The sequence below is a fragment of the Bubalus bubalis genome, chromosome 20 (genome assembly GCF_019923935.1).
Source record: "Bubalus bubalis isolate 160015118507 breed Murrah chromosome 20, NDDB_SH_1, whole genome shotgun sequence".
Taxonomy (NCBI): domain Eukaryota; kingdom Metazoa; phylum Chordata; class Mammalia; order Artiodactyla; family Bovidae; genus Bubalus; species Bubalus bubalis.
This window is the reverse complement of record NC_059176.1, coordinates 39,083,498-39,108,922: the sequence shown is the minus strand read 5'-3', so window position 1 is coordinate 39,108,922 and position 25,425 is coordinate 39,083,498. Positions and strand designations below refer to the sequence as shown.

Genomic DNA, 25,425 nt, shown 5'->3' with positions numbered 1-25,425 from the left:
ATCAGGCACTCTGTCCGTCAGATCTAGTCCCTTAAATCTTAGATCTACTGTATAATCATAAGGGATTTGATTTAGGTCATACCTGAATGGTCTAGTAGTTTTCCCCACTTTCTTCAATTTAAGTCTGAATTTGGCAATAAGGAGTTCATGATCTGAGCCACAGTCAGCTCCCGGTCTTGTTTTTGCTCACTGTATAGAGTTTCTCCATCTTTGGCTGCAAAGAATATAATCAATCTGATTTCAGTGCTGACCATCTGGTGACATCCATTTGTAGAGTCTTCTCTTGTGTTGTTGGAAGAGGGTGTTTTTTATGATCAGTGTGTTCTCTTGGCAAAACTCTGTGAGCCTTTGCCCTGCTTCATTCTCTACTCCAAGGCCAAATTTGCCTGTTACTCCAGGTGTTTCTTGACTTGCTATTTATTCCAGTCCCTTAGGACATGAAAAGGACATCTTTTTTGGGTGTTAGTTTTTAAAGGTCTTGTAGGTCTTCGTGGAACCGTTCAACTTCAGCTTCTTCAGCACTACTGGTCGGGGCATAGACTTGGATTACTGTGATATTGAATATTCAGCTTCAGTTCAGTTCAGTTCAGTCGCTCAGTTGTGTCCGACTCTTTGTGACCCCATGAATCACAGCACGCCAGGCCTCCCTGTCCATCACCAACTCCCGGAGTTCACCCAGACTCACATCCATCGAGTCAGTAATGCCATCCAGCCATCTCATCCTCTGTCGTCCCCTTCTCCTCCTGCCCCCAATCCCTCCCAGCATCAGAGTCTTTTCCAATGAGTCAACTCTTCGCATGAGGTGGCCAAAGTACTGGAGTTTCAGCTTTAGCATCATTCCTTCCAAAGAAATCCCAGGACTGATCTCCTTCAGAATGGACTGGTTGGATCTCCTTGCAGTCCAAGGGACTCTCAAGAGTCTTCTCCAACACCACAGTTCAAAAGCATCAATTCTTCGACACTCAGCCTTCTTCACAGTCCCAACACTCACATCCATACATGACCACAGGAAAAACCATAACCTTGACTAGACAGACCTTTGTTGGCAAAGTAACATCTCTGCTTTTGAATATGCTATCTAGGTTGGTCATAACTTTCCATCCAAGGAGTAAGCGTCTTTTAATTTCATGGCTGCAGTCACCATCCGCAGTGATTTTGGAGCCCCAAAAAATAAAGTCTGACACTGTTTCCCCATCTATTTCCCATGAAGTGATGGGACCAGATGCCATGATCTTCGTTTTCTGAATGTTGAGCTTTAAGCCGACTTTTTCACTCTCCACTTTCACTTTCATCAAGAGGCTTTTGAGTTCCTCTTCACTTTCTGCCATAAGGGTGGTCTTATCTGCATATCTGAGGTTATTGATATTTCTCCCGGCAATCATGATTCCAGCTTGTGTTTCTTCCAGTCCAGTGTTTCTCATGATGTACTCTGCATATAAGTTAAATAAGCAGGGTGACAATATACAGCCTTGACGAACTCCTTTTCCTATTTGGAACCAGTCTGTTGTTCCATGTCCAGTTCTAGCTGTTGCTTCCTGACCTGCATACAAAATATTCAGCTTAGTTATTTTAAAATCTGTGTCAGATAACGCTTATCTTGACACCTTGTAGTTTTGTCTGTCATTTTCTGATAATGCTGTCTTTAAGTCTCATATGACTGGTTATTTTTGGTGATAGATGTTATATATGAATGATTAGAGAGCTATTTTGAAGCCTTGGATGCTAGTCCTCTAAATAGAAGATGTATGTCTGCCCATCAGGTACTTGGGCATTGTAACCCAGGATCCCTGAATCCCAAATGGCAGTGAGATGATATAAAGATGGGCTTTGTTCTCTACCTGTGTAGTTTGTAGTTTGTCCTTCAGGGTTCCAAGCTAACGTGTGCTATAGCGACTTGTAAGGAGTCTTGTTCTTCTCAGCTTCTTAACCTCTTATCTTCCTCTCCTCCAATTGAAAGAAAATCCAAAGGGAAAAAAAGGCTGCACTCTGAGGTTCCCTTTTCTTGATCTTAGCTCTGTTGTTATACATTTGTCTACCTTTTCTAGTTCATGGCCAGAGGATTGATCCAAATTACCTAGTCCATCATTATTGGAATGGTTCCTTTATATAGTTCTCTGGGAAGTGGGAACCTCTTTCTATATTTTATAATTTTGCAAATATACTGTTCTGTTTGGGCCTGATCTTCATTTTTATTTGCTTTGGTTTTCATTTCATTTTGGGGGACTATTTTTACGTTTATGACTCTCATTCATCATTAGATAATAAATGTATGCATTCTTTATAGATTATTTTAAAATCTTCTAAATAATACAATATTAAGGATATTCTTAAAATTAAACTTGCTTATTTGTTTTTTAGGATAACTTTCCATTTGATCCTCCATTTGTTCGAGTGGTATTACCTGTTCTCTCAGGAGGGTAAGTTTAAGTGATTATTTTCTTTGATAGTATACATCAGAATCATTTGGAGGGCTAGTAAAATGCCAGGAGGCCTAGAATGCTAAACTTTAACTCAAAGTTTGTGATTCAATAGGACTTGTTATGGGGCCTGCTGCTGCTAAATCGCTTCAGTCGTTTCCGACTGTGCGACTCCATAGACGGCAGCCCACCAGGCTCCCCCGTCCCTGGGATTCTCCAGGCAAGAACACTGGAGTGGGTTGCCATTTCCTTCTCCAGTGCATGAAAGTGAAAAGTGAAAGTGAAGTCGCTCAGTTGTGTCTGACTCTTAGCAACCCCATGGACTGCAGCCCATCAGGCTCCTCCGTCCATGGGATTTTCCAGGCAAGAGTACTGGAGTGGGGTGCCATTGCCTTCCTCATGGGGCCTGAGAGTTTCCATATCTAAGATAGTTTCAGGTGAAGCTGATGTTCCAGGCTGGGAACCATAATTTAAGCATCACTGGTATAACTCATTATGTTTATAGGGGTTTTTAAATGACCCTTATGTGTATATACTTCACCTTAAAAAATCAAATGTTTTTCAAATGTAAGTTGTGATTGAGGGTTTAGAGAAAGTTGGGATTAGAGAGTGATTCCCACATGCCCATTATGCGAGGAATAATCACAGGAAATCTCACAGGCCTGTGGAGCTGGTCATTGATTTTCTAAAGGGGTGGTCTCAGTTTGGTAGAATTAAATGGTAATTGCCTGGCATTTTTTATTGAAACTTGTATTTTTTTTTTTTTTGGTGATTAGAAATCGTATGAATGATGGGAAAAAGATCAGAATTTGTACCTAGATTAGTTGTGGAAGGTTCTGTAGATCCTTGAAATAACAGGAGTTAAAATAGTTTGAGAATTGTGATATGCTCAGCTGATCAAGTCCACTCTGTGAAACAATCATATTATGGTAATTAAAATCTAAAAATATCCAATCCTTTGATCATTTCTATGCTTGATATAGTAATAGTCTAATTTAGATTAAAACAATATGGGTGGCTATAAATGATTAAGGAAAATATTTGGAAACTTTTTTCAAATTCAGGATAAATGTATAAAAAATATTTTTGTAAAATTATTTTGAAATCTGATGTAAACTTCACTAGCATAGATTTTTTTCATATTCTGTTGTGGAGAAAATTCCCGAGTTTATGGTCTTAGTAGTTTACCATCTTGTGGAGATAATTAAATTATAAATCATGCCATTTTCAGTTTTAAAATCTGCTATATAGTTTCTCTTCGTTGATTACTTTTACCAAATGGGGTTATTTTCCCATTATTCAAATAAATAGAATAAGAAGTCAGTTTGTGACTTATCCAAATAAACTTTATATCTTCTAATAAAATGTTTTTTCCATTATACCAAAAGGCAGCAATAATAAACCATTAGAAGTATTGAGTATTCAATTGATTTGTCAGGTGTTAAGTATGGACTTAAGTTCTCTGACCTTAAAGGAAAAGGAGATTGCTTCTGGCAATAGTGATCTGGGAAGACTTGGACAAGTAGGTGGGATCTCAGCTAGGTCTTGAAGTATTGGGTGGGGTTTGGTCAACTTATGGAGGTTGAAGGAAAATTGTCTACATAGGTGAAAAGTAAACACAATCACACATTTAGGAAAGAGCATGGTGTATTCAGTTTACCAGAACAGTTTGAGCTATAACACATGAGGGGTGGAGTTCCTATAGAAGAATTATAGGAAATTGTGTTGACAATAGCTTGTAATTATATAGGAGCATAGATTGGTGAGCAAACTATTACCCATGGATATTTAATTTATTTTTCTTTAACTGGTTCAGAAATAGGGAAATAACAGTAAAAAGAATGTCTTGGAAAGCTAAATCTGTTGACAGTAGAAAATACTACAGGACAAATTATATTCACAAAGTCTGGAAGAATGCAAGGCTAGTTAAGAGCTGATGCCACTGTCTTAGGTAAAGTGATAACAACCTGAGTTGTTACAGTAGTGATGGGAATGGAAAGATGAATGAAGGATGAGGGTAATTTGAGGCAAAATCAATATGACTTGATCTTCACAGTCAACTATTAAGTAAAAAGTAAGAATTATGACTGACATGGGAAGAACTAAAAAGTGTGAAGCCTGATAGAACAGCTTGCGATCTCTGACTCAGGCTAATGCTTAATTAAACACTGTGACTCTGGACAGATTATTGAACAGTTTTTGTTCCAGGTATTTTATATCCTACATCTCCTAGCTACTTCCTTATTTGTTTCTTGTCAAAAAATATTTTAAACATAACAGCTTCATTGTGATACAATTCACACATGAAAGAACTCACCCTTTTAAAGTGTACAGTTCAGTGGTATAGTATACTCAGTTGTGTAACCATTACCATTAATTTAAAAATGCTTTCATCACCTTCCGGAAGAAACTCTGTTCCCATTAGCAATCACTTCTCATTCCTCTCTCCTATCCCTCCACCCACCAGCAACTACTAATTCTTATCTCTATGGATTTGCGTATTCTGGACATTTTCATTTAAGGAAGCAAACCAAGTACAGGCTTTTGTGACTGGCTTCTGTCACTTAAAATTTTTCAAGGTTCATCCATGTTGCAGCATATATCAGTAGCTCATTCCATTTTATTTATCCGTGGACATTTGTTGCCACATTTTGGCTGTTATGAATAATGCTATGAACTTTCACAGACAGGTTTCTGTGTGCACATCTTCATTTCTGTATCACATATACCTACGCGAGGAGTCACTAGGTCCTTTGGTAATAGCTCTTTTTAACTTTTTATCAAGTGCCACACTTCTCCCAAGTGGCTGCAGCATTTACATTCCCACAAGCAGTGTGTATGTAACCAACTCTCTTCATTTCCTTCCTGTTCACTTTTCAGCCCCATGTAATTTGGCATTAGCTGTTACTGTTCCTCCCAGTCTGGTATTTCCACTAGGGAGTTCGGTAAATCCAGAAGTACCTTTTCAGGTTCTATCATACCTGATTATTAGATTTCTCAGCAACACCAAAACATTTTTCCCTTGGTTTCTGATTGCCTCCTCTCAGTCTCTTTTTGCTGGGAACTCCTTGTTCACTTAACTTCTACCTGTTGGGGTTCTTTAGAATTTGGTACTAGGTCTGTTGTCTTTTCTTTTCCCTTCATTCCTTTGCCTTTAAAAAAAATTTTTTTTCATTGAGTTAATTGTATAGTTGCACATAGTTGTAAGAAATATTAGAGATACTTTGTACCCTTTGCCTAGTTTCCCTAGTGGTACGATTTTTGCAAAGCTGTATAGTATAGTATTATGAAATAGTGATACAGAGACAGGGATGCAATATATAGTGCTTATGCAGATTTTCCCAGTTTTATGTATAACTCATATACATCCCTGGTGGCTCAGATGGTAAAGAATTGGCCTGCAATGAGGGAGATGTGGGGTCAATCCCTGGGTCAGGATGATCCCCTGGAGGAGGGCATGGCAACCCACTCCAGTATTCTTGTCTGGAGAATTCCCATGGACAGAGGAGCCTGATAGGCTACAGATCATGGGGTCGCAAAGAGTTGGACATGGCTGAAGCACCTTGGCGTGCTTGCATGCGTATGTGTGTACTGAATTTTGTATTGAGTAGATGTGTGTATGCAGCACAGCAGTCAAGGCACTGTACAGTTCCAGCACCACACAGATCCTCTTTGTTGCCCCTGAAACTAGACCCATTTTCCTCTAGTGTCCCTCATCCCTTAACTCCTGGTAACCACTCATCTATCCTGCATTCCTAATATTTTGTCATTATAAAAAAAGTTACATAAATGAAATCTTAAAGTTTTGTATTGTAACCTTTGGGGATTAGCTGGTTTTTTGTTTTTTTACTCATAATTCCCTGGAGAGTCATCTAAGTGTCTGACTAGTTTGTTCCTTTTTATTGCTAAGTAGTGTTCCATGGTGTGTCATGTACCACAGTTTGTTTAACCAGTAACCCACTGAAGGACCTCTAGACTGATTTCAGTGTTAAGAGTATTACAAATAAAGCTGCTATGAATACTTGTATACAGTGTGTGTGTATATGTGTGTGAATGAATGTGAATGTATTGTCCTTTGTCTGGGATTCATGTCTAGGAATGCAATTGCTAGGTCATAGAACCCCATGGACAGAGGGACCTGGCAGGCTACAGTTCATAGGGTCACCCAGAGTCGGACACGACTGAGCACCATTGCACACATGCACAGTTATCGCATATTGAGTTTTAAAAGAAACTACTACACTATTTTCCAGAATGGCTTTACCATTTTACATTCCTATCAAGAATATGTGAGTGATCCACTTTGTGCACACCCTCGCCAGCACTTGATGATGTCATTGGTTTTTATTTTGACCGTTCTGTTAGCTGTGCAGTGATGTCTCATTGTGGTTTTAACTTGCGCTTCCGTAATGAATACTCCTCAGTGTTGAGCATCTTTCATGTGCCTATTTGACAACTTTATGTACTCTTCCAAGAGATACTTGCTCATGTCTTTTGCCAGTTTTCTAATTGGATTGTTCTTTTGTTGAATTTTGAAAGTTTTTAAGGTGCATTCTACACAGTAATCCTTTGGATGTGTGGTTTTTTAGTTTCTTCTAGTATTTAGCTTAATTTCATCTTAACAGAATCTTTTGTAGAACAAAATATTTTAGCTTTGAAGTAAAATTATGCTTTTGGTATCAAGTCTAAGAACTCTTTGCCTAGTCCTAGATCCCAAAGATTTTTCTTCTATTTTTGTTCCTCAAGGTTTTACAATTTACATTTTACAGATACGCCTGTGAATTATTTTGAATTAATTTTTGTATAAGGTATGAGGTTTAGATCATAGATTTTTACCTAAAGTCCAGTTGCTCTTGTTTGATTTGTTGAAAAAGCTCCATGGCTTTTAAAATATTTCTGTGTGCCAGTGACTCCTAGGCTTGTATCGCACATCCCTATGTCTTTGGTGTTTCCAATATTCTTCTGCTTTATTGACACCTCTACTTGAATGTCTCTTACACAGGCCTTCAGGACAAAAACTTGAGCCCATCTCTTTTTCAGCCTCCCTTCGCCAGTCTTCCTTCTCTCACTTAATGAACCTAGAGTCATTGTTTATATCTCATCTTTTTCTCATTTTCCTTTGTTTCTCCACTTTAAAGGGTTTTCAGATCCAATAGTTTCCAGTTTTGTTGCTACCACCATCAGTTCTCACTTGGATCACTTCAGAGAATTTCTGATCAGACTCCTGCTTCTATCCCCTCACTCATAAAGCTCTTTAGAGTGAGCTTTTACAGATTTGTTCTGATTGTGTTGCTCCTCTGCTTAAACACATCCCATGTCTTCCCGCTGCTCCTGCAGGCTGATGTCCTTACCATATTCCATACACTGTCTGTCATCTTGCCCTTGCTTGCCTCTTCAGTCCTCTTGTTTCCACCCACACTTTAATTCCTGCAAGTCTCAGCTTGTGTGTCACTCGTAGGTATATTATTCCTGACCACCAAATTTAAAATGCTTCTGGTTTTTCCTTCTTACAGAACTTTGGGACCCCCTCCACTACTTTATTGTTCATTTAACATCTAATCTTTACTATATTGCAAACATCATGAAGGCAAGTCATCATTGTACAAGTCATACTTGTCATACACGTCTTCATTGTATATTCTTGTGTCTGCTTCAGTTTTTAGCATGCATACATACTGTTACTATATATGCAGTAAATATTTGTGAATGAATGAACGAGATAAGAAAATATAGTAACTTAGCAGTTCAGTTCAGTCGCTTAGTCGTGTCTGACTCCGTGACCCCATGGACTGCCCCACGCCAGGCTTCCCTGTCCATCACCAACTCCCAGAGCTTGCTCAAACTCATGTCCATCTAGTCGGTGATGCCATCCAACCATCTCATCCTCTGTCATCCCCTTCTCCTCCTGCCTTCAATCTTTCCAGCATCAGAGTCTTTTCAAATGAGTCAGTTCTTCATGTCGGATGGCCAAAGTATTTGAGATTCAGCCTCAGCATTAGTCCTTCCAGTATTCAGGACTGATTCAATATTTGTCCTTCTAATATTTAGTCCATTCTTTAGGATGGACTGGTTTGATCTCTTTGCAGTCGAAGGGATTCTCAGGTCTTCTCCAACACCACAGTTCAAAAGCATCAAGTCTTTGGCGCTCAGCTTTCTTTATAGTCCAACTCTCACATCCATACATGACTACTGGAAAAACCATAGCTTTAACTATATGGACCTTTGTTGGCAGAGTAATGTCTCTGCTTTTTAATATGCTGTCTAGGTTGGTCGTAGCTTTTCTTCCAAGGAGCAAGCGTCTCTTAATTTCATGGCTGCAATCACCATCTGCAGTGACTTTGGAGCCCAAGGAAATAAAGTCTGTCATTGTTTCCATTGTTTCCCCATCTATTTGCCATGAAGTGATGAGACCAGATGCCATTACCTTCATTTTTTGAATGTTGAGTTTTAAGCCAACTTTTTCACTCTCCTCTTTATATTCATCAAGAGGCTCTTTAATTCTTCTTCGCTTTCTGCTATAAGGGTGGTGTCATCTGCATATTTGAGGTTATTGAAATTTCTCCCAGCAATCTTGATTTTAGCTTGTGCTTCATCCAGCTCTGCATTTCGCATGATATACTCTGCATGTAAATTAAATAAGCGAGGTGACAATATATAGCCTTGACATATTCCTTTCCCAGTTTGGAACCAGCCTGTTGTTCCATGTCCAGTTCTAACTGTTGCTTCCTGACGTGCATACAGATTTCTCAGGAGGCAGGTAAAATGGTATGGTATTCCCATCTCTTTTAAGTTTTTTTTTTTTTAAGTATTTTTGACAGCTTGTTGTGATCCAGACAGTCAAAGGCGTTGGCATAGTCAATAAAGAAGTAAATGTTTTTCTGGAACTCTCTTGCTTTTTCGATGATCCAGCAGATGTTGGCAATTTGATCTCTGGTTCTTCTGCCTTTTCTAAATCCAGCTTGAACATCTGGAAGTTTAGGGCTCATGTACTGTTGAAGCCTGGCTTGGAGAATTTTGAGCATTACTGTGCTAGCGTGTGAGATAAGTGCAATTGTGCGGTAGTTTGAACATTGTTTGGCATTGCCTTTCTTTGGGATTGGAATGAAAACTGACCTTTTCCAGTCCTAGAGCCACTGCTGAGTTTTCCAAATTTGCTGGCATATTGAGTGCAGCACTTTCACAGCATCATCTTTTAGGATTTGAAATAGCTTAACTGGAATTCCATCACCTCCAGTAGCTTTGTTTGTAGTGATGCTTCCTAAGGCCCACTGGACTTCAGATTCCAGGATGTCTGGCTCTAAGTGAGTGATCACACCATCATGGTTATTTGGGTCATGAAGATCTTTTTTGTATAGTTTTTCTGTGTTTTCTTGCCACCTCTTCTTAATATCTTCTGGTCCTATCCTTTATTGTGCCCATCTTTGTGTGAAATGTTCTCTTGGTATCTCTCATTTTCTTGAAGAGATCTTATAGTTTTTCCCATTCTGTTATTTTCCTCTATTTCTTTGCACTGATCACTGATGAAGGCGTTCTTATCTCTCCTTACTATTCTTTGGAACTCTGCTTTCAAATGGGTATATCTTTCCTTTGCCTTTAGCTTTATAGCTTTATTATAATAAGTTAGCAAGATGTAGGCAAATACAGTAAATAGGCAGTTTAGGGTAGTATAGAATTTCCAATCCACTGGTGTTTTATGAGCTGCTTTACTGAGCCATCAAAACTTGGCTGTCTTTCTTGCTTAGTCCAGGTTACAGTGTAGTGAGAATCAGAAAGATTATTTGGCGGTAATACAATACATTATTAGAGAGCTCTTTGTAAGCAACTAAAGATGCTTTATTGGCTGATATAATAGGAGGTATTGTTTGTGTCCCAGTCATTCACAAAGAGAATACTTCTACTTCTATATGACCATGGGTTTTTTGTCTGTATTGAGGGAACATTATTTTAAGAATCTGGTTTTAAATGCCAGAACTTTATTGCTCTTTTAGGGCTCTGTTCTTATCCATGGCCCCTTTCCTTACCTCAACAAAGGGAAAGATCATGACTGTTTTATGTAGGCTGATAAATCTGCCTTTTTAAAAAATTTATTTTTAATTGGAGGATAACTGCTTTAGAGTATTGTGTTGGAAGCCTGCCTTTTTAAAAAAAAATGTGATCATTATCAAGAATTTGACTTAATATAAAATTTTATTTCTCATCTGTTATTTGGATCCTTGCAAGAATCAGTGTTGCATGATGAATGGTATTTGTTGTCCACTTAAGTACTGGTATCTGTTGTCCCCTCATAGCAATTAAGTGATCATCCTAGATTGTGGGTGGGGAGGTTAGCTGGCAAACATTCTTGCAAGAACCTCCTAGTAAAACAAAAATTTTATAAACTAATGCCTGAAGAGGCTGAACTTAGGATAGGTTTTGCTATATAACTTTGGCAACTGAAAAATTTTTTAAGTTTAAAATGTTACTGTGCCCATGTATATGTATATGGCATTTTATCTGTAAATGACCCTTAGATTATTTTTTTTTCTAGTGTCCTTGCATTGTCTCAATATTCTGCAGGAGCTTTTTGTTTGGACCCTAAGAGCAATAGGAGCTTAGAACACATGCTGATAAAATGATGCAATACAAAAGTAGAATTGACTTTTTTTCATATGTAAATGCTGCTGGTGGTATATATGAAAGAGAAATTTAGTAATTGTATATACTAAGGAAAGTTTATTACGCACTAATATATGCTTAGCTCACTTTTTGTACAGGTACTAGAACTACTTCTGTCCTGTGTTGAGATATCAAACACTGTTATAGTTAGAACGTGCTTGTAGAAAATGTACTTTCTTCTAATCTACAAGTATGAAAACTTTCCCTTCACTCCTGACAAGACTCTCCACCCCCAAAATGAACAGTGGGGTGCGAAAGGGGAAGGTGGTGATTAGATAATTAGTAGCTCAGCATTAACTACATATGTCCTTTTCCTAAAATAAGTTTCTCTTTAGCATTTATGAAGTGTAAGGACCAAGAATGGTGTTAACTCATTAACAGATTACTAGACTTTGGTTTTGGAGAAATCAAAATCAAATGAGAACTTGTATCTTGTAATTCTGTTAAATCAGCAAATGCATATTTAAAGCTGCAAGATTTTTAAATATGCAAGATACACTTTGAGCCCAGTGGGAGATTTAGAGAATTGTAGACAAATTTCTGAGTTTTAGGAACATAAGAGAATATACACAGTTTATCTTTTATTAAAAAAAAATTATGGTGTATAGTTGATTCACAATGTTATGTTACTTTCTGCTGTACAGCAGAGTGAATCAATTAATATATTTATGTATATCCACTCTTCTTAAGATTCTGTTCCCATATAGGTCATTACACAGTGTTGAGTAGAGTACCATGTGCTATACAGTAAATTCTCATTAGTTATCCATTTTATATAGAGTGGTGTGTATGCCAATCCCAATCTCCCAATTTTTTCCTCCCCTGCAAAGTGTAAAATCTCATGATTCTCCTTCCTGATTTAATTTTTTTAGAGGTTTTTTTTCTTCCTATTCAACTTTTGCTTTGAAAGTTCCCTAAAGTTGGGACAAGAAAGTAAGAGAGATGGTTGCCTGAATTCTCCAGGATCAGTTCAGTTCAGTTCAGTTGCTCAGTCATGTCCGACTCTTTGCGACCCCATGAATCGCAGCACGCCAGGCCTCCCTGCCCATCACCAACTCCTGGAGTTCACTCAGATTCACATCCATCGAGTCAGTGATGCCATCCAGCCATCTCATCCTCTGTCGTCCCCTTCTCCTCCTGCCCCCAATCCCTCCCAGCATCAGAGTCTTTTCCAATAAGTCAACTCTTTGCATGAGGTGGCCAAAGTACTGGAGTTTCAGCTTCAGCATCATTCCCTCCAAAGAAATCCCAGGGCTGATCTCCTTTAGAATGGACTGGTTGGATCTCCTTGCAGTCCAAGACCTCTCAAAAGTCTTCTCCAACACCACAGTTCAAAAGCATCAATTCTTCGGCGCTCGGCCTTCTTCACAGTCCAACTCTCACATCCATACATGACCACAGGAAAAACCATAGCCTTGACTAGACAGACCTTTGTTGGCAAAGTAATGTCTCTGCTTTTGAATATGCTATCTAGGTTGGTCAAACTTTCCTTCCAAGGAGTAAGCGTCTTTTAATTTCATGGCTTCAGTCACCATCTGCAGTGATTTTGGAGCCCAAAAAAATAAAGTCTGACACTGTTTCCACTGTTTCCCCATCTATTTCCCATGAAGTGATGGGACCAGATGCCATGATCTTCGTTTTCTGAATGTTGAGCTCTGAGCCAACTTTTTCACTCTCCTCTTTCACTTTCATCAAGAGGCTTTTGAGTTCCTCTTCACTTTCTGCTATAAGAGTGGTGTCATCTGCATATCTGAGGTTATTGATATTTCTCCCGGCAATCTTGATTCCAGCTTGTGTTTCTTCCAGCCCAGCTTTTCCTCATGATGTACTCTGCATAGAAGTTAAATAAGCAGGGTGACAATATACAGCCTTAACATACTCCTTTTCCTATTTGGAACCAGTCTGTTGTTCCATGTCCAGTTCTAACTATTGCTTCCTGACCAGCATACAGATTTCTCAAGAGGCAGGTCAGGTGGTCTGGTATTCCCATCTCTTTCAGAATTTCCCACAGTTGATTGTGATCCACACAGTCAAAGGCTTTGGCATAGTCGGTAAAGCAGAAATAGATGTTTTTCTGGAACTGTCTTGCTTTCTCCATGATCCAGCGGATATTGGCAATTTGATCTCTGGTTTCTCTGCCTTTTCTAAAACCAGCTTGAACATTTGGAAGTTAATGGTTCACATATTGCTGAAGCCTGGCTTGGAGAATTTTGAGCATTACTTTACTAGCGTGTGAGATGAGTGCAACTGTGCAGTAGTTTGAGCATTCTTTGGCATTGCCTTTCTTTGGGATTGGAATGAAAACTGACCTTTTCCAGTCTTGTGGCCACTGCTGAGTTTTCCAAATTTGCTGGCATATTGAGTGCAGCACTTTTCACAGCATCATCTTTCAGGATCTGAAATAGTTCAACTGGAATTCCATCACCTCCACTAGCTTTGTTTGTAGTGATGCTTTCTAAGGCCCACTTGACTTCACATTCCAGGATATCTGGCTCTAGGTCAGTGGTCACACCATCGCGATTATCTGGGTCATGAAAATCTTTTTGTACAGTTCTTTTGTGTATTCTTGCCACCTTATCTTAATATCTTTTGCTTCTGTTAGGTCCATACCATTTCTGTCCTTTGTCGAGCCCATCTTTGCATGAAATGTCCCCTTGGTATCTCTAATTTTCTTGAAGAGATCCCTAGTCTTTCCCATTCTGTTGCTTTCCTCTATTTCTTTGCATTGATCGCTGAATAAGGCTTTCTTATCTCTTCTTGCTATTCTTTGGAACTCTGCATTCAGATGCTTATATCTTTCCTTTTCTCCTTTGCTTTTTGCTTCTCTTCTTTTCACAGCTCTTTGTAAGGCTTCCCCAGACAGCCATCTTGCTTTTTTGCATTTCTTTTCCATGGGGATAGTCTTGATCCCTGTCTCCTGTACAATGTCATGAACCTCATTCCATAGTTCATCAAGCACTCTATCTATCAGATCTAGGCCCTTAAATCTATTTCTCACTTCCACTGTATAATCATAAGGGATTTGATTTAGGTCATACCTGAATGATCTAGTAGTTTTCCCTACTTTCTTCAATTTAAGTCTGAATTTGGCAATAAGGAGTTCATGATCTGAGCCACAATCAGCTCCTGGTCTTCTTTTTGTTGACTGTATAGAGCTTCTCCATCTTTGGCTGCAAAGAATATAATCAATCTGATCGGTGTTGACCATCTGGTGATGTCCATGTGTAGAGTCTTCTCTTGTGTTCTTGGAAGAGGGTGGTTGTTATGATCAGTGCATTTTCTTGGCAAAACTCTATTAGTCTTTGCCCTGCTTCATTCCGTATTCCAAGGCCAAATTTGCCTGTTACTCCAGGTGTTTCTTGACTTCCTACTTTTGCATTCCAGTCCCCTATAATGAAAAGGACATCTTTTTTGGGTGTTAGTTCTAAAAGGTCTTGTAGATCTTCATAGAACCGTTCAACTTCAGCTTCTTCAGCATTACTGGTTGGGTCATAGGCTTGGATTACTGTGATATTGAATGGTTTGCCTTGGAAACGAACAGAGATCATTCTGTTGTTTTTGAGATTGCATCCAAGTACTGCATTTTGGACTCTCTTGTTGACCATGATGGCTACTCCATTTCTTCTGAGGGATTCCTGCCCACAGTAGTAGATATAATGGTCATATGAGTTAAATTCACCCATTCCAGTCCATTTTAGTTCGCTGATTCCTAGAATGTCTACATTCACTCTTGCCATCTCCTGTTTGACCACTTCCAATTTGCCTTGATTCATGGACCTGACATTCCAGGTTCCTATGCAATATTGCTCTTTACAGCATTGGACCTTGCTTCTATCACCAGTCACATCCATAGCTGGGTATTTTTTTTGCTTTGGCTCCATCCCTTCATTCTTTCTGGAGTTATTTCTCCACTGATCTCCAGTAGTATATTGGGCCCCTACTGACCTGGCGAGTTCCTCTTTCAGTATCCTATCATTTTGCCTTTTTGTTCTGTTCATGGGGTTCTAAAGGCAAGAATACGGAAGTGGTTTGCTGTTCCCTTCTCCAGTGGACCACATTCTCCAGGATAGGGGAGAGTTATTGACTAGTTTCTGTTAGTAATTCCACTGTAACTATTATTACTAGTGGTCTACAGTAGAAGTTTTTAGATTCCTTACTTCTCTGTTACTTGGTTTAGTCAACACAAGGATTCATTTGCTTAGCCAGAATGCAAAATTTACAGGCTCGAATGGTCTTGGCAAGGTTTATGGGGCAGGAGGAAGAACAGGCATTTGGGAGAGTAGGCAGTGGAAGGAATCTCAGGCAAGGGAAAGTCATGGACAGAGTCCCAGAGGACAAACAAAACTTGTGGTGGACACAGTTTTCACATAGACCTAATCAGCGGTCCTACCTTATGTGTTTTCAAGATTGCCACAGTTTTTCTTTTGTAATTACCATTCCTTTTATTTTTAGGCATGTGTTTTAAATTTTATTTTTAATGTGTTTTAAAGTTTAACATTAAAGGAGCAGTTACTTTGTTTGAGAAAATGTCAAAGGCTGAAGAATCTTGATCTAAATAATGATTTCTAAGGGAGATCTAATGCAGATTTCTAATGAAATCCCCTGTAGTTGTCCTTGGTTCAGAGAAGAGTCCTCAGGACTAGAAAGAGAAATAGGGGAGCTCCAGAGAGGCTCCTTGGTCAGAACCATTTGATCTTCACAACAGAATGAGAAATATTTTAACTATAAATGCAGATGTTCATTACTATAGATAGGGTAAAATCATCACTGCTGTCAAAGGAAAAGCTCTTGGCTATTTAACATGATGTTGGAGAAATCTTAAGATGAGTAGAACAGTTGAAAACCATTTAAGGAAGATTTCTCCTGCCCCCATTCTCTGGAATGTTTAGGGCTAAGTTCTTAGTTTCTGATACCTTAAAAGTTTTCAAGTGTTCTGTTGTTAAGAACCATTATTTAGTTAAAAAAAAGACATTTAGATGATGACATCAGAATTTTAGAATTACCCATAGTTCTGTAACCCTAAAAACTTATTTTCATTTTTGCATGTTATCTTTTAATCTTTACTTGTATGCATGCTTTCTGAGTAGTGATACTTTAAAAACTGAAGAAAGAATACCAAGATCTAGAGAATTTTATATGATTCCTTTTTCTTTTTAAGGTACGTGTTGGGTGGTGGAGCACTGTGCATGGAACTACTCACAAAACAGGTGACTATTTTTCTTATGGCACTCAAGTATTTCAACCTCTGTAGAGTGTTTTAATTATGTAAATTAGATTCTAAGTGGACAGAGAGCTCTTTGTAATAGTACCCACTTTAAAATAATTTTTTTTTTGCTAATAGCACCTATTTTAATAATGAAAGCTATTGAAACCAGTAAAATGACATTGTACTTGGTGCTTAATCTATGCTAGAATGAGCAATAAGAGTGATGTATGTTATGATTTGCTCATTTGTTGCTCTTACAACACAGCTTTCTTTGTTTTGTGAGATTTTGGAAATGGTCCAAATTTTACTCCTTGACTACAAACTTAACATAAATTTGATACTACTAAGTTGTTATATGCCATTTTCTTAAGCTTTCCTGAGAGAGAATCAGGAATACCACAGTGTTTTAGAGAAGTGTTTTCTTCTTTCTATAGGGCTGGAGCAGTGCCTATTCAATAGAATCGGTCATCATGCAGATCAATGCCACCTTAGTTAAAGGCAAAGCCAGAGTGCAGTTTGGAGCAAATAAGGTACTTTTATTAAGAATGCTGCATTAACTATGAGATACTTTTCCTGTTAAGAAGCTTCTACCTGTTCTTTTAGTCTTTGTTATTTCTACTATAATTAAATGTCTATGGTTTAAAATTTATTATTGGTTTATATATACTAGTGAATAAAAAATTATATGTAGTTACATGCTTCCCCAAATTGAGATCCCATTGTAATAGTTAACTCCTAGTAAGCATATATGTCCTAGGCTCTAATCTAAACTTTTTATTTGTATTAACTTTCTATCCTCTTAATAACCTAGAAGTAGGTACTATTATTGTCCTCATTTTGTAGATGAGGAAACTGAAGCACAGAGAAGTTAGGTGACTCATCTAAGGTCACGGGTGGAGAGTGAGGATTGGAACCAGACGTTCTGGCCGTTAGTCTCTGCTCTTACCCACCGTGTTCTGTTCTTTATTCACTTACTATATCAGAAATATCTTTCATGTCTAATTATAGTTATCTGTGAACACTTAAGACCAAAACAAACTCTGAAGTTAGTATATTTTGGAAAAGTGTGTGATGGAAATCATCCCTACCTGACATTTTTTAAAAAATTCTGTATGTTCCTAAAATTCCTTGTGAATTTTGTATTAAATACCTATCCAAATAGTACGAAATCTAAGGAAGTATTTCTTAACTGTATTGCACATCAAGTCACAAGCTCACTGGAATCTTAACTCACAGAGGAAGCAGAAAATTGATTCCCTAAGGGGACTAAAGTGGTCTCATGTTAATTGTATCCACAGTTCTCATCAGTAGCAAATGCCAATACTCTTTAGAAGAAAGGATTTCTGAATTAAGAGTATAAGATTCTCAGAGATTAAGATCAGTTCAGTTCAGTCACTCAGTCATGTCCGACTCTTTGTGTCCCTGTGGACTGCAGCATGCCAGGCTTCCCTGTCCATCACCAACTCCCAGAGCTTGCTCAAACTCATGTCCTTTGAATCGGTGATGCCATCCAACCATCTCATCCTCTGTCATCCCCTTCTCCTTCTGCCTTTAATCTTTCCCAGCATCAGGGTCTTTTCCAGTGAGTCAGTTCTTTGCATCAGGTGGTCAAAGTATTGGAGTTTCAGCTTCAGCATTAGTCCTTCCAATGAATATTCAGGACTGATTTCCTTTAGGATGGACTGGTTTGACCTCCTTGGAGTCCAAGAGATTCTCAAGAGTCTTCTCCAACACCACAGTTCAAAAGCATCAATTCTTCAGCACTCAGCCTTCTTCACAGTCCAACTCTCACAACCATACATGACCACTGGAAAAACCATAGCTTTGACTAGACGGACCTTTGTTGGCAAAGTAATGTCTCTGCTTTTTAATATGCTGTTTAGGTTGGTCATAGCTTTTCTTCCAAGGAGCAAGTGTTTTTTTAATTTCATGGCTGCGGTCATCATCTGCAGTGATTTTGGAGCCCTCAAAATAAAGTCTGTCATTGTTTCCATTGTTTCCCCATCTATTTGCCATGAAGTGATGGGACTGGATGCCATGATCTTTGTTTTTTGAATGTTGAGTTTTAAGCCAGCTTTTTCACTTGACAGTGAAGATGACAAGCACCCAAGTAGACAACCTAACATACATGAGAACTGGCAGAAACAATGACTAAGAGACACAGAGTCACAAAGACTTGAAGTTCTGGAAGTAGCAGATACTAACATTGTGAGAAAATGAATACTTATGTGTAATATCTAGTGCTCAGAGAAAAGAATCTATAGAAATGAAGAATGTTAAAATGAGAAACTGGACGTCAGAAGAGAGAATTATTAGAAGAAATAACTCAGAATGTTGCACAGAGGGACCCAGGAATAGACAGCAGAAGTTAAGAGGTACAGATCAGAATGAGGTCTAAAACATGTCTTATTTGAATCCCAGGAGGAGATAATAAAATCATATTTAGTGAGGAATAGAAATCAGAAAGTGAAGTTATAAAAGCAAATCCAAATAAATAAATCATAACAAATATAAATGCACAAAAGTTACCAGTTAGTTTGAATTAAGTGGTCTTTAAGAAGTGTATTTATTTATTTTTATTAAAGTTTTTTGGAAATATAGTTGATCTATAGTGTTAATTTTTTTCTGTACAGCAAAGTGACTCAGTTACACATTTATGAATATATTCTTTTTAATCTTCTATTGTAATTTGTCACAAGAAGTATGTTTAACATGTGGGGATACAAAGAGATGGGATTTTTTTTTAAGGAAGAAGATAATAGAGATAGACCAGTATAGGCACACCTTGGAGATATTATGGGTTCAGTTCCAGACTACTTCAGTAAAGCCAGTATCACAACAAAGCAAACCACATGAACTTTTTGGTTTCCTAGTATGTGTAACAGTTGCACGCGCTGCAGTCTCCTAAGTGTGTAATAGCATTATGTCTAAAAAACAATGTACATGCCTTAATTTAAAAATATTACTAAAAAATGCTAACCATCATCCGAGCCTTCAGCTAGTTGTAGTGGTTAACACCAAAAATCAGTGATCCCAGATCATTGTAACAAACATGATAATGACCAAGTTTGAAGTATTTCAAATTGCCAAAATGTGACACAGACACACAAAGTCAGCCGGTGTTCTTGGGGGAAAATGGAGCCAATAGACTTGCTTGGTACAGGGCTGTCACAAATCTTCAAACTGTTAAGAACAGCAACAAAAAAATGTAGTATCTGCTACGTGCAGTAAAGTGAAGGGCAGTAAAATGAGGTTTGCCTGTGTACACTGACAAAGGTGATTTAGCTGTGTAAACAGTGTGATTTTGGAACAAAGCATTAGTGATTACTTAATGATAAAAGTCTCATTTAACCAGGAGGATATAGTTTTATACTCTAGGTCATGCTATCTATCATTTCTTAAAAAAAGCAGGGGACAGTGACTAATAACAATAGGCTGTACATTAATTTTCTTATTTAATCTTAAGGATATACAGGGATACTCATAAGAGTAGTTTATTCAAATGGAAGAAGGAAGGTGGGTGAGAGGAGGAACTGGGTGGTAGCAGGCCAGGTAGGAATGAAAGCTGTCATTTGGAATGTGTTTATACACATTCTTATGCTATGAATTTATTAAAAAATTATGTGACATAACATAATAGATGTGAACCACTATAGAGAATGCTTATGATAATTCTCCACGATGGAGAATTGGAAGTTAAGATGTAGGCAAGTTGTACTTATGGGGATAAAATTAATAAAATCAATCCTAAACTTGGTCCCTTAGAAGACATTCTAATCTGTAGAGGTTAACAAAAGAAGACTCCTTTAGTAGTGTGACTTGATATCACTTACGGGCATTCTTCACGTGTTTAACCCAAATTGTTATCCATATGTATAGGCCTTAAAACCTCATGTTTCCTTACCTGAAGGCAGTATTTTGTAGTTTCTTTCTTTTTTTGTTTTTTGATGGAAGTTACAAGGAAGAGTTTTCTGTCAGTGGACATTTATAATTTTATATTTCTAGATACAAATGTTTTTTTCTTTTTTGAAGTAACAGTTGATTTATAATGTCTTAATTTCTGCTCTACAGCAGTGCTTGTTATACATACATATATATACACACACACACACACACACATATATATGTACATGTACATTCTCCTTGCATCCAAACAACATCCTTTAACTTTATTCATAAAGCCTTGTACTTGTGCAGTGGCAGGAGGACTTAGAAAATGAACTGTGAAGTTTGTAGATCTTTATTAGAAAACAATTTTGGTTTTGTTATCCCTCTAAAATAGTTGGGAATAATGAAATTGGGAAGTTTATTTTTGAAATGGAAATACTTGGTTTCTTGTGTTAAGTACAGCAGTGATGCAAATAATCCATCAATTATTTGTAATGATTTTCATCTACTTACAGTTTTGATATAAAATGTATAATTCTCTTTCAGAATCAATATAATCTAGCAAGAGCCCAGCAATCTTATAATTCCATTGTACAGATACATGAGAAAAATGGTATGTTTACTTCAATAAGTATTTATTGCCATATGTGAAATTTTACATAATGTACTGTTTACTTATTTTGTTTTATTCTTCTGTTTTTGCTTTAATTTCTTACAAAGTATGGTTACCAGAGTGAAAAAATTTAACTTGAGGATACACATACTGTGCTTCATTCAAAATCTTTGTATCCTAAATACTTGGCCTGGGAATCTCTGAGTCAAACATTTTTGAGTAGATTGATGAATGAATCACTTTACTCACTTGAAATGTGTGATACTGGGATAGGAACTGAGTTAAAGGCAATTCTAAAGGTGGAGTTCTTGCTGTTAATACTGAGTAAGTGCAATCAGGATCATGAACAAGTTGCTGAACCATTTTCAGACCACTTAATGCTTTTTGACAATTGTGCAGATTTATTTATTCAAGTAAAAAAGTTCTAACTTCAGTCTACACTTAAAAATATTTGAATTGTAAATTAAAAAAAAATATCTTTCAAAAGTTTATTGGACTTATTTTCAATTTTTCTTGTATTCACAAGGCATGTTTGGAGTTTTTGTCTCTAATAGTGAGATGACCAAGAAGTAGACTTGGAGTCAGGACCTATTACCAGGTGCCATTTGCGTCACTCACTAGCTCTGGGGCCCTGAGCAAGTCCCATTACCTCTCAGCCTCAGTTCTCTCATCTCTAAAGTTGGTATGATGTCTGTCTTGCCAAATGTGAGGAAGGAGATAAGCTATGTGTGTGTGTGTGTGTGCAGCACTTAATAACCAAGTGTGCTGATATTCAAGGTAGCTGGGGTAGTGGAATGGATGCATTTTTGTGCAGAGGAGGTTAATTGATAGGAAGTAGTTTTTCTTCAAGAGTATCTACAGTAAAGTGTTCTTTAGTTAGAATGTGGTAGCTTGTGACTTCATATTTGTGTTTTGTGTGTGCTCACTTTCATTTAAGTGATAGAGCAAACGTGTCGCTTTTGCAGTGACTGCTTACTTTTGAAAGAATAGTATTCAAGACAATTTTCAAGCTTCTGAAGAGGAAAATGATAAAATTTGAGGACAAAGCTGGCTTTTCATAATAATCATCCCTAGCACGCTAAAATAATAGACCCAAAGATGCCTATATGCTCCTTTATTAAGCACGTGGACACTCCACAAATCTTGGTATATTTATACTGTTGGAAGGGCAGCTTCGTACCAAACAATACTTTGTCTCAGTCTCATTTGCCTTTTTAGAGAGAGCTTATCTTGTTGTTGAGCATAGAAACACGTTTTTCTTATCTCGTATTTTTTGTTAAATTAGACATTATAGTCAGCATTCAAAAATGTGGAAGTTTGTGTATAATTAGCTTTGAAGAAAGAGCAATAGATTCAGATTCAGGAGATGGATTCTGGTTAACCTGCTGCTGCTAAATCTGATCTTGGGCTTAGTCACTGAATCAGGGCACCTGCTGAGATGGCACCCTCACTGGCAAAATGACATCACTGCACTGATGACAGTCCCTCGTACTCGCAAATACCAGGATTTTGTTTGGGGGACAGTTATTTTTAGTTCAGTTTCCTATATAAAACTTAGCTTGTTGTCTAATAGTCCACACTCTTCTCTTTAGGTAGAAATGCCATTAATACAGAAATCTCACCTTGAAAATTCAAGTACAGTTTATTCATAGAAAATAACTTGTGAATATATCAGAATGTTGTGTTACCAACCCAAGTATAAGCTTAATTTTTACAAGAAGGTTTAAACAGGGAAATTATGAGTAGAAAATTATGGGTAGAGAAAGTATCTGCTGCTGCTGCTAAGTCACGTCAGTCGTGTCTGACTCTGTGTGACCCCGTGGACGGCACCCACCAGGCTCCTCTGTCCCTGGGATTCTCCAGGCAAGAATACTAGAGTGGGCTGCCATTTCCTTCTCCAATGCATGAAAGTGAAAAGCGAAAGTGAAGTCGCTCAGTCGTGTCCGACTCTTAGCGACCCCATGGACTGCAGCCTCCCAGGCTCCTCCATCCATGGGATTCTCCAGGCAAAGAATACTGGAGTGGGTTGCCATTGCCTTCGCTTCTCCTAGCTGGTTTAAGAATTAAAATATGTTAACTTTTTTTTTCCCATTCTTTTTCAGGCTGGTACACCCCTCCAAAGGAAGATGGCTAAATGTGTTGACTTTGTATGCTTGGACCAGTGTTGCTTTAAAGAAAATCTTTCCAACATGCAGACATAAGCTTTGAGTGCCCCTATAACAGCAGTACCGAAGATGTTAGCTAATAGATATTTTAGTGGATAATCTGTCAACTGATCCAGTATAAGTTACAGCCTTTCCATTTTTCTCATTTTAGGTATCTTGGACTGAGCAGTGGGGCCTTTACTGTATTTTTTCTGATAAATACACATACTGGCCACTCCTAATCATCTCTCTCTTAAAGGTGAAATGTCTTAAGCAGACAAGTCAGCATCAGGTTACTGAAGTTATGACTTGAGGGCAAATTTCCCATTTTTGAGCTCGTGTGTTATGAGGATTTACAATATATTGTTCCATTAAAGCCAATAAAGTTTAATCAATGTTTAATATTGGTTTAGAAAATTTAAGGTGTTCTGAATCACAGTAGCTTTTTCAGGTTAAAACTATTTTATGATATTGCCAAAATAATGACAGGAAATGTACTTGTTAAACTGTTAAACTTTTTTTTTTTTTAATGGCTATGAAGATCTGAACTATCTCCCGAAGATTTGCTCTTAATTGAGTTGAACTTTTTAGGCAGAGCAAAGCAAGGCTGTGTCAATTCAGCTTGTACGTAGTAATTTCCACTGGGGCATCAGAGTCTTGCTGAGCTGAATCTGCTTCTTGTTGGTTCAATATTTCTTATGAAGAAGAGCTTGAAGTATAGAGCTTGAATTATTTAAAATACTAAGTCATTCTACGTTTCCATTTTATTAACGGGATGTTGCAATCAGTTGTAAACTAATAATCTTATAAAGTGATTGGCACAAAGACTTCTTGAACAAAACTGCAGTTAAGTACAAAAAGTATCTAATTTGGAGACTTAAATTTTTTCTATAGTCATAATAATGGCTTTTACATTGAAAGACTAATAGGAATTCTACATATATTAATTCTTTTATAAAATCTAGACTCAAATCAGTGTACTCTCCATTTTATTGCCTTACCTGAATTAGTCCTGTTGGGTTGGTAATAGATTTTTTTTTTTAATATACCCAAATTTGACTTAAAAGTAAACTCTAGTTATTAAGCACTTTTAAAAAGAAACCCAGAAGCACATTTTTTTCTGCACAAACCAGTTACAAAGTTCAAAAGTGTGTCTTATGCTTTAAGACTCAGTTTTTAACTTTGTAAACCACATCTGAAAGACTTGGCACTTCTGCATTATTGTGTTTAATTTCTTTTCCTTCTTTTCTTCTTCTTCTTCCTTTTTTTTTTTTTCCTATTTTGGTTAAGAGGATAGTGGAAAAAGATTTTCTGGCATTCTTGTTCACTTGGTTAATTTGTATACAATTCGGATTGCCAGTTGCTCAGATAACAAGTGACAAGGCAAAATTCTTTAAAGCATTAAAGTTCCTTAAACCTAAGGCTAAATCTTGAATACATTATTGAATTCTTTAATATCCTGATGGCTAGCAGATTGACAGCTGCACATTTGGCATGCTTTGGTTTTTGGTTTGGGGGGGGTTTGGACTTTATTTTTCATTGCAGATTTATTTGGCAATGTACAGTAAATTTTGTAAACTTGCATCAAGTTTATGAATAAAGAACCATTTAAAAAATAACCTCTTTCACTTTCCTTTTGTAACAGATACTCTTTGAGTTTCTATAGGCTCTGTTGGGTTTCTGGAATAGGATCATATATGGTGGGATGGGGTGAGGAGAGGCTTAAGGTAGATTGATTTCACAAGAGAAAGCTGGAGAACCCAGAATTGGTGTGTATACACTTGGCATACTCAGGGTTTCCTCAACCTCTTCCCTTGCCCACACTGATTGTTTAATATAAATTCAGGTGCTACTTTCTGCATCGCTTTCCTAATTCCCCAAGGTACAGTAATCTGTTCCCTGTTCAGTGTACCCATAGCCTCTTCACACAATTGTCAATTTCTCACATACAAGAAGTACAGAGGTAGGAAAACTCCAGGCATAGTACCTCTGCTGCTTTGAGATCTTTCTGTGTTGGTTTCATCTTTGGATAGACTTGAATGTGCAGCCACCTTAAAAATCCATCCAGAGGTAGATAATGGCCTTGTGGTCTAGTGTCTCCTTAGGAAGTGAGAAAGTCTTTAGAGGTCCCCCTACCCCCCTCCCAAAAAAACACAACTTTTTCTGGGCCTAGAACTAGAGCATTTGTCTACCCCTAAATTAATGGCTGGTCAAAAGAATAAAACTATCATGATTAGTTTGGATCAGTGGTTTTCAAGGTATAATTTGTTGGAGAACTCTGGAGACTCCTGAGACCCTTTTAGGAGGTGTTCAAGGTCAAAGCAACACTAAACCATTATTTGATATTTTCACTCTCATTCTCTCCCAAGTGTACAGTGGCGTTTTCCAGAGGCTACATGATGTGATAGACATGATATTGAACAGACTGAATTCAGAAGCAGATCCAGCTGTCTAATACTAACTAGGTTTATAAGATGTAAAGATGCTACTCTATGCAATATT

General features: G+C 37.6%; 1 protein-coding gene across 1 annotated transcript in view; it reads left to right on the top strand.

Annotated features, from left to right (window-relative positions):
- Nucleotides 1–24,542, top strand: part of UBE2Q2 (ubiquitin conjugating enzyme E2 Q2) — a 65,665-nt gene extending 41,123 nt beyond the window's left edge. The window contains exons 9-13 of the mRNA XM_006044393.4: nt 2,359–2,417; nt 16,231–16,279; nt 16,713–16,808; nt 20,713–20,779; nt 22,882–24,542. Coding sequence (XP_006044455.1) covers nt 2,359–2,417; nt 16,231–16,279; nt 16,713–16,808; nt 20,713–20,779; nt 22,882–22,913 — 303 coding nt within the window. The 3' untranslated portion in view covers nt 22,914–24,542. The remainder of the gene's footprint in view (nt 1–2,358; nt 2,418–16,230; nt 16,280–16,712; nt 16,809–20,712; nt 20,780–22,881) is intronic.
- The last annotated feature ends 883 nt before the right edge of the window (nt 24,543–25,425 follow it).